This window comes from Apostichopus japonicus, chromosome 5 (genome assembly GCF_037975245.1).
Source record: "Apostichopus japonicus isolate 1M-3 chromosome 5, ASM3797524v1, whole genome shotgun sequence".
NCBI classification, from domain to species: domain Eukaryota; kingdom Metazoa; phylum Echinodermata; class Holothuroidea; order Aspidochirotida; family Stichopodidae; genus Apostichopus; species Apostichopus japonicus.
Window position 1 is genome coordinate 21,398,423 of NC_092565.1, and position 10,004 is coordinate 21,408,426.

Genomic DNA, 10,004 nt, shown 5'->3' on the forward strand with positions numbered 1-10,004 from the left:
AATTTGATATATGGTACATCTACAAACCAAATATGAGATCTATCCAAGGTTTCCGTACTTGCAATTTCATGTTTACAAGGCCTTCATGGTTTGACCTATTGTCCCCAAAAGACCTTTGACCTCCACCAAAATCAAAAGGTTTCTTGTATTCAATGTTATACACTACCTTCATACCAAGTATGAAATCTGCCCAACTTCCAATATCGAGATATCATGTTTACAAGGTTTCAAAATTTGACCTGTGATGACCCCAAATGACCTTTGACCTCCACCAAAAACAATAGGCTTCTTTTACTCAATGTGGTACTTCTACACACCAGATATGAGGTCTGCCCAAGCTTCACACACCCACATACACACACACGCCACCTTGAATGCAAAGGTTACGATTATCATTGAAACCAAAAAAAAGGTTGAGAAGTTCATCACACTTGGCCTTTATTGTTTGGAAACTTTATCCAGCAAAAGAAGAAACCAACAAATCCCAACATAGATGGAAGACATTATCATGGTGAGTACAGTTTATGGTGACAAAAACACTGCGCAAGGTGAACCTTTTGTAATGGAGAAGAGGGATGAGGAAGGTAACAAACTCCAGCATTATCATGCTTCCAACATACCAACACTTGGTCTACTACAAAGCAACTGCACCATCACCTCAAACTTCTCCAGCAAAAAAAAGCCATTTGGATAGAATTTGGACAAAATTTTGGATTCTAAAACACAGCTTAAAGGTGAAGAAGAATTTATAATCTTCAGCTTAAACTATATGTCACAGATTTTTGTGAAGAAAAATCCCCACCCCCACCCCTTCAAACAGCTATAATAGATCCGGTCCGGCTGATCATTCAGCCACATAATGAGAAAGTGTCCAATTCCATTCAAATCCATGCAAAATTTGCAACAAAAACTAATTTCAATATATTTAAAGATGTTTTGCAGTAACTTAAATTTAAATTGCAGAACTTTTCAAATATGATACCCAGAACAGTATGACTGATTACATTGAATGGTAAATTTTCATACCAAATAATCAAGGGAAAGTCTTGTTGTACCAAATTTTCCCAATTAGTTTGAATTAATACTAACGTGTATGAAAAATACTTCTTGGAGCAACCAAAATTTAATATATTCCTTTGAATATTTGCTATATAACTTCATCAATGAACATTAATTGTCATGTTGGTATATTGTCAATGTGAACTCTTTATCTGACACAGCCTTGTATTCCTAAGTATTTTTACAAGAAAAACAACATCACATGCCTCTTAGGCACAAAACCTAATTTTCCATACATTGTAGAGCATTGAAGTACATTGCTGTCAATCCAAGTGACATAGTTATTTCTACACAACATTAAATTTTTGAGAAAAGATGCTTTGGATATCTGTGGCTCATGAATATAGTAATTGGACTAATCTAACCACACAGACTGTAAGATCAGTTCCTAGGATTTAGCACATTACTCAAGTTAGGATAGCGTACAGTACCAATAGAATGTCATGGCATAAAATAAAGTGTATAGAATGCAATTAGGCCTATATTTGTAGAGAACAAATAGAGGTGGAATGGTATGGAAGGGTGATATGCTAAATTCACATGTAATTAAAAGAACATGTTTAGGTTGAGTCATCAGGGACAAACATTTATAGCTAGCCCTGCACTAATAAGCCAACCATCATTTAGTTTGAAGGAACATTCAAGAAATTTAGCTTTGAAGTTGAATATCTTTAAAATAGGAATGGTTGTTGAAACATTACTACCAATGATTTCTTTTTTCTTGGACTATGATATATAGATATCAAGACCAAAATTATGTCCAATGTCCATCCTTTAATAGAATTTATATTGAAGAAGCAGACTTTCAGTATTAGCGGCTTTGATAAGCCAATGAGGCTTCTTCGCAAGTTCCTGCTTGCAGGAGGATCTAAAATACATACATTTATACATATTTTAATGTGGTGATATGAGCAAACCTTCATGGCTTAAAATGAGCAGTATTTTTAATAGCTAATCTTTTAAACATATAATTTTCATATGTAACCTGTTTCTTCCTCCTTAGTATTTGTTTTTATTTGAGTGTAACTATTTTAATGTTGAAATTACTGTACTACTGCATGAAGTATGGAAACATACAGAATTCCTCTCATGTAAAAGATCTTTTTTTTTTTTTTTTTCTCTCTCTGTAAGTCAACTTGTCTTGAAGTAGATGGCTGAAATGGCAAATGAAATGATATGATTTCAAGTGGTGATCATGGGCACAAAATAGTCAGAAAGTATTAACTATATTTTGCTAATAATTGTCTTTTGACAAAAGTTAATGTAAGAAAGGAAAATTTATAATTTGTGTTTACAATGTAGAGAACAAATTAATGTTAACTTTATAATGAGCAATGTTTCTGAAAGGAATACAGTCTGACAATCAATTGAAGTCATTGCTAGTTAAGGCATCCTTTCTCCTTCAACCATTTCCCCCCCTCCCCTCCCCCCCCCCCCTCCCCTCCATCCATTACCCTCTGTACAGCAGGTGATTGAAATGGCACAACTATGAAATAACATTCAAATCTGCAATGTCGCAAATGGATGTCAATAAGTATTGTGAGAAGAAAATGATTGAATATGAACTACTGCATGTTTAGCAATGCAGCCTATAATGAAAATACAATCGTGATGAGTGAGAAGTGTATGAAAATGACTTTAACAGTGAAAGTCGTTGCTAGTCGATATACCTTCCTTTATTTCCCTTCCTCCTCCCCTCCGCCACCCTCTTCATTCTTCCACCTCCCATGCAGTAAACTACCTTAGTACAAGTCCCCTTATATCTACGGAACTTATTTACGTTGGGTCTGTCAGTAGAGCTTACTCATATTGTGGGATTTCTGGGGAGGGGGGCGGGAATTAAAGAGCTCTGAATTTTCATTTTGCATGCTAGTGCTCTTTCAGTGAGGTTAATTGCTTTTTTTAAGAATGGGTGAGATGCAGTGAGTGTCCTCAGAAGCAAGCAAGAAGGCTTTGTTTACTTACTTCCCCGTTTAGATGGATTGAAATCCTTCCCTGTGAGAGATCAAAGCATGCATAGTATGACACAAAGTACTCGGAGAAATGAACAAAATTGGTGAGTTAGCCTACATATCTTGTCTCAAAACACAAACAAAAACATGATATACAAGCTTATGATAGGACATGTGTCACTTTCATGCTCTGGAAATATCAAAATAAGGCAGTCAACTGAGCTACATCCATGCAAACTGAATTCCAGATGATATCTAACGTTACGCCTATGAACAATGAAGGTCCAGTGGGCACCAGCATATACAGCCACAGTAATGTTACACAGTAAAGCAAACTATGGTGGATAGTTATTGAATATCTTAATCAGAGTCACATTTTGAAAAGAACATTAGAAAATGATAATCAAGTTGTCTATAAATTTGTGACCACCCTGTCTCCAGCAACAAAGGATAGTTTACACATGAGGTAAGGGCCGTAAGCTAACTTGGTAACTAATAGTACAGAGGGCCTGAATTTGTTCAATTATCAAGTTATTCATTTTGAAACATGACTCATTAATATAACCTGTGTGTAAAGTGAGTAACCAATTTAAGTCCTTCTACTGAGTAAGAACTGGTCTACTTCTGATTGGCTTCTTCCAAATGTTAAAGGTTCTCATACTCCTATTCTAGTCTAAATTGTTAGCCAAACTTGGCCCTGAGCAACGCCTACCAAGACGGAAAATTTGGCTAGGCCTAACAATAACACAAAATTATACGTTCGTTAGGCTAGCAAAGGCCAATGTGTGAAGTAAAGTCAACTCACCTAATTTTGGTTCAAGAAAACCAGTTTTTCTACAGCACCATAGGCTGTATTCATTGTCATAAATGATGTAATGATCATCCGTTTGGAATAACTCCATCTTTGGGAATGTCATCCTTGCATTCAATCACTCGCCGGTTTAGGTACGTCCATAATTGTTACAAGATTAAAAACAATTGGGTATTATGTATGTTGTCTTCTTCGCTAGCGGCGTAGTCTGCAACGTATTTGCATACTTCAATACTTCACTGTTGTGTCGTGCGATGAGTAGTTTTGTTTATCTTTTGCGCTATATATATGGAAAATAGATGGCGATATGCTACAAACAGAATTACAGAAATTATTTTATCACAGTAGGGTGAGGCGGCAGCATGCATTTGGGGATTCTCACCATAATATTTTTAGCTTTGGCGGCTTAGATGTAATTAGGGGCCAAAGCGGTTTTTGAGAAAGAGATCAGATATGGAGGTACCATCCCGCCGGTCGGATGGGTTCACTAAGGTACGGTCCTAGGAACAGGAAAGTTACTTGCAAGTACAACTTTCTCAGGCAAACCATTCCACTCATTCACAACCCTATTAGAAAAAAAAGTTATGCCGAATATTAATCCTACTATATGTGACTTTTGGAGTTTAAGACAATGACCTCTGGTACAACTACTGTTAACAAACATAAAATAGTCGGTAAAGGATAAATTGTCGAAACCAAACACAATCTTGAAAACCTGGTTCAAGTCCCCACGTAACCTCCTAAGCTCCAGTGTGGTGAGATTCAACAGTTGTAACCGCCTATAATAAGGAACACTCTTTAAATTAAGGAACTAATCATCCTAGTAGCCCTAACTTACTAGTAAGAACTTTGAAAGTTTTGTTGTAAGTATTGGGGGGGGGGGGGGAGGAGGTTAAAAGAGGGCTGGTATACATATATCATACGCACCTCCACGGCACCCGGGTCCGCGCCACCGTTGGAAACCGACCTAGTCCTTAAAGCCAATTTTGACGAACTTATATGATATCATGATATATCATAGGAGGTGCCCGGGGGATATGCAGCCTCTTAGTAGCGTATATGCTATAACCCTTTGATCGACAAATTTGTAACCTCCTGATCAAACAATTTCACTTTTTTACCTTGGATTACCACTTCGGTGAATTATTTCAGGTTTTTTGGTCTGCTGCCAACTTACATTTGCATGATTTTCACCTTGATTCAATCGAAGTGCAGCAACCCGGCGCCACATCAGTCAAGACGGATAGTAATTTGTTTTGTTGATTCGTGCAAGTTGCACTTTTTAAGCAGTTAAGGCAATGAATATAATAAACTTAAACTTGTACCAATTGACATGGGAACATACCCGAGTTAAAGAAGGCATGCTTCTATTATTCTTCACGCCGAGAAACGTGTGACTCTTAGAAGAAGAAAGCAAGGCTACAATTAAGGTATATATATATATAAGCACTACAGATCTAGTGCCAATTTTGCGAACGGTGCTTTCTTTTCTGTGGATCTACTCACACTGTAAAAAATTTCTCTGTATATTTACAAAAGAAAAGCTGTCAATTAGTTTCCATCTGTTTTTTCATCAGTGTACAACAGCAACTGTAAATGCACAACTACGGTTTGTGTAGAAACAGATTCATTTCTATTTATTCAGGTAGAATTTTATGTGTCAACATGGAAAAAGTGATGTAAAATTCAAGATACTTTTTGTATATTGGTCGAACTTTTTTCGTTTTTAGACAGAATGTTTCCGTTAATTTACCAAATAACAGTTTGTATACACGGTAAAAAGTTGTGCTTGAAAGTAAAAATTATGTATTCAAATGAAGCTGCTATATATGGGTAAAGTAATTTGTGATCCTAGGCGAATCCTATGTGGAGAGGAATTTGTTGTACATGAAAGAGATTTAGATGAAAAAATAAACGTTATACCAAGAGGAACACATTCAGAGAGTCAAATTTACCAAACACACATATCTTTATTTACCAAAATGCAATCTTGACAGGTGTTTTAGACTTTTAGGATAACATCATATACAGCAAATGTGGAATTAGCACTGCAAACAACAATGTAACAATATATTACACTAACATGAACAGTTTAGATATCATTCCAAAACAGGGATAAAGTGTGAATTTGTCTACCAGTAAACAGTGATATTATCATACTACTACTAAACTATCTCAGCATATTAATCTGGACTTTCCTGATGATATTAGACTTCCAAAGGTAAAATACTATTTAAGCAAGATTGATAATGCTGAATAGTAGGGGTTCAATTTACCTTATGAACCTACCAAGGATACTGCTGTCCATCTTAGCACTCTTACAAAGAGATAGTGTCTAGTATGAAAGAGCAACGACTAAAAAATACTACTCTATGACATACTAAAGAAATAAGAAACAAAACAATAACATGAACCTGGAAACCACTTAAGTTGCATTGAAACTGAAACTGAAACAAAAAAAAGCTATTAACAGTGTGAAACTCAAATACTATTTATATGCTTAGAGTACTTAAAAGGATTTCTTCTAGTAAAAATACTTTGTTTCGAATGAGTACAGTTGCTACTCTTGGAAATAAGCTTTACTGCTATCAGAACAACTCCCAAATCAATACAAAGAAAACAGTTAGATTGATGGTCAATGTCAAAGTGATGAAACTTCCATTGAAATGCTCAGGCACACTGGGATATTGTTTTGCTAAAATGAACCCTTTCCAATATATAGAACAATCAGAAAATCTACTTGACAGTGCTCAAATTTGGGATATTTTTATATAATAACATCCAACTTGTACTGAAAAAGCTACGAGGTTGTTCTGTACAGAATCATATTTTGTATTTAAGAAAATACAATGTTTGTGATTTATAGCACAATAGTTTGCAGAGTCAGCACTTTTGAAATTGAGGTATCATTAAACAAAACAAAAATATTATACGGCATTAAACAAAACAAAATTAAATGCAGTTAACTCAAGTAGCTTTTGGCCACATTCACTGCATATCTCCCTCTCTACTTTCCTTCATCCGCTCACAAAGAGAAGTTACTTTCGGATTTATACACCATCTGTAAGATTTCTTAGCCCTAGACCCTCTCCCTGGATCAATCTCGAACAGTATTCTGTAGGGAATAATTTGAAAAAAGTTTCATGAGTCCAATCTATCCTTGCTTACCAAAAACATCCTAGTGCTTAGAAACTAAATTAATTCAATTTTGGTAAATATCCCCAAAATTAGTAAAACTTCACATAAAAGTTATATATATATATTTATCCGTTTTATTATGTATAAACTGTTGTAATTTGCATGCCGTGACAGGTGCACTAGTAGTTTAATGAAAACATTCAATGTTGCACAACATTTGTTGGCATTAACACCAACATAAAGCTATTACTGAACAAACTGAACATGACTTTGCAGTTCTTCTTGCAGGATCTCAACAAGATGGAGGAACTGTAGTTTGAATGCACCTCCTTTGTTAATCTGTCAAGAAACTAGGTTTAAGCTGTACCTCTGTATGTATTCCATGGTTGCTTGAACCTCTGTGGGATAGCATATGTTGAACACATAATAGCTCATGAACAACATCTTCAACGCAGCAATAATTGATGTAGGATACAGCAGAGGTTCCCGATCAACTGTTATTGCCATTCTGTTTCTAAGAAATGGATTGCAACCTGTTACATGAAAACAAAAGCATTTTTTATTAATATCTTAAAGTATAAAGATCCATGGATTATAATTTTAAAAGCAATTTCTTTCAGAAATTATGCAAGAGTAGCCTGCAAGTGAAACTCTTGCACTCTGGATGAATCCTAGTGGTCACCGTGACGCACTTCACCACAAAAAAGTCAAAACCTGATGATCTAGTGCATAAATATGTGAGACCAATCATAGTCTTAGGATAGAGATAAAATGGAAAGAAAAATTTGATTGCATTGTATGTGCAAATGGATATGACTAAAAGGATATGCAGTAATTCTTGTAATTAGTCATCATACTCACCAGCATATACCACACACGGTGACGGTAGATCAGTTTTGAAAGTAGAAAAGTCAGCATCTTCCTGAAACAGTGTAAAACATAGAGATTATATCCGAAGATAAGTTCTGCGCTCCTGCACTCCAAAATGATGTTGATGCACATTAGTGTTTGCAATCTACCGATCATCACACTTTAACTTCATGTATGGCTTGCTCTTAAATTACAAAATGCCTCTGCAATGAAATTCCCTACTTCACACAATTCATAAGGTCAACATTCTTAGCATTTTACACCAATTAAGCCAGGACTAACTATTAAAAATGGGTAGACATACCTCTACTTCTTTGAACATCACATCTTTGTTTTCTCCAAAATATTCACAAAGCATAAACACTGCTGCGAGGGTGACACACTGCTCGTTTTCTTCAGACTCTTTTGCCTCTTTAATCTTCTGTTGCCAATTTTTTGAGAACTTGCCCTGTTTTGTATCACAAAGAAATTTGTAGAGGGGACCCACTTTCTTTGTCAAGTTGCTGTGAAATGTTTTATAAGAGGTGCTTGTAAGCTTGTAGAAATGGTTGTCATAGAAGGGTGTCAGAAACAGATAAGGCCATTCTTCTCTCAGCTCACACAATGGTTTTGTTGGTTTCTTGTTGATTTCAAACCGCTGAGTTACATATGTTGCTTTCATCAGGTTGCCAACCTTGTTAGCATTTTGGCTTAGTTTGGAAAATTCAGTTTTCAAAATTTTACGCTTTTCTTCTTGACTTTCCTTGGTTTCACCACGAGGGAGATTGCTTTGTTGCCAATTTGTGCAGCCATATGATTCTTTTAAGTCTACACCCTTTCTCTTACGTCCACTAGTACCTGCTGCATACAGATCACTGCGGATATTACTTTTTGATTGCAGTCTCATGCTAGGGTGGTTGTAATATGCATTTTCGATGAGACAAGCAAATGAATCAACTCCATTACCCAGTTCTGTAGAAAATGAATCTGGTGACAACGCTACTACACGTAAAGCAAAATCTCTGAATACCCTTCTTCCAGAGAGGTGTTTTGCGATCATTTGGTCTGCAATTGCTTTCGCTGCCCCTCTCTTTTCGCTGGGCAAAGGTGGTTCTTTCATTCTTAGACTGTTCCTAAACATATGTGAGAAAGTAGGTAACGCGATGTCATGAGTCGTCTGTCCTGGTGTTGTTTCACATCTTGGGCTCTCCTCCTTATCTGTAATTCAAACCAGAAAATTAATTGACGTAGTGATTATTTGCCAATATAAGGAGCAATTGTGAATACAAGATTCCAAACTCAGCTAATCAGAAATACTAGGGCATATTGCAGCATTGATTGATGTGCCTCTACATAAAAGATTGAGTTTCCATCAACTTTCGCCTAGACCGTTAAGTATATACCTGATATGACTTTTAACCTCCACGAAAAACAATACATATAATTAAGGGGATATCTTAATAACAAGTGTGAAGATCAAGTTACTCTGACATTTTGAAATATCAGGTACACAAGCCAAGGTGTCACACACAGACACACATGCTATCATCACCGCACATAAACCTTGCCTTCAGCAGGGAATCAACACAGAACATAATGTTTAACCAGGCCTGCAGGGAAATGTAAGAACTAATTAACTTTGTTAATTTTGTTTTGTGAACTTCGTTACAGGTAAGTAAAGTAAACTTATGCACTTATATTCATTGTATTCATTTATTCACTCACAAATTCAGTTTTGAGTGACGTCATGTAAAAAAGTCTGATAAACAAGAATTTTAGGATTATGTATTTTTTATGTAAAAAATGGTAAAAAGCTGAAAAGGGCGCCAGCAGTCCATTTGAGTCCGTCAGGGGGGCATCCGTCCCCTTTGACTGTATGGACGCTCCGCCACTGGTATGTGCCCGAAAAATTCTCAGCGTATTGCCGAAATTTTCACCAAAAAAAATTGAAAAACACATTGCAAATTATTTTTCTTTCAGTAGGTGCTCGAAAAAATTCTCAGCATATTGCCCGAATTATCACCCCCCCCCCAAAAAAAAAAAAATGAAAAACACACTTCAAATTATTCTTCTCCCAGCAGGTGCCCGAAAAATTCTCAGCATATTGCCCGAATTATCACCAAAAAATATGGTTGGGGGCTGCAGCCCCCCCGCCTCCTACGCGTATGGATCTACGGTCATCTACCGAATTCCAA

General features: G+C 36.2%; 2 protein-coding genes across 3 annotated transcripts in view; both read right to left on the minus strand.

The window, feature by feature from the left end:
* Positions 1–4,044, minus strand: part of LOC139968013 (phosphatidylinositide phosphatase SAC2-like) — a 46,124-nt gene extending 42,080 nt beyond the window's left edge. Inside the window, exons 1-2 of one of the 2 annotated variants that reach the window (XM_071972288.1) lie at positions 3,817–4,044; positions 3,025–3,054 (exon numbers count right to left, since the gene is read on the minus strand). In XM_071972288.1, coding sequence (XP_071828389.1) covers positions 3,025–3,054; positions 3,817–3,928 — 142 coding nt within the window. In that variant the 5' untranslated portion in view covers positions 3,929–4,044. The remainder of the gene's footprint in view (positions 1–3,024; positions 3,055–3,816) is intronic. The other variant, XM_071972289.1, reaches the window with a different exon arrangement.
* A 1,291-nt stretch (positions 4,045–5,335) lies between these two features.
* On the minus strand, positions 5,336–9,579 carry LOC139968023 (uncharacterized). Its single transcript, XM_071972309.1, has 4 exons — positions 8,135–9,579; positions 7,822–7,882; positions 7,328–7,493; positions 5,336–6,937 (listed from the first exon to the last, which is right to left on the minus strand). Exons 1-4 carry the CDS (start codon positions 8,948–8,950, stop codon positions 6,811–6,813), a joined length of 1,170 nt encoding a protein of 389 aa, XP_071828410.1. The 5' UTR covers positions 8,951–9,579; the 3' UTR covers positions 5,336–6,810.
* Positions 9,580–10,004: the final 425 nt, after the last annotated feature.

Excerpts from the sequence above, each read along its gene's own strand:
- LOC139968023 (XM_071972309.1), bottom strand. The coding sequence starts at position 8,950 with ATGTTTAGGAACAGTCTAAGAATGAAAGAACCACCTTTGCCCAGCGAA. Across the intron at positions 7,883-8,134 it reads TGATGTTCAAAGAAGTAGAG|GAAGATGCTGACTTTTCTAC; the intron begins GTATGTCTACCC and ends ACACTGTTTCAG. Across the intron at positions 6,938-7,327 it reads ACCATGGAATACATACAGAG|AATACTGTTCGAGATTGATC; the intron begins GTACAGCTTAAA and ends TATTCCCTACAG.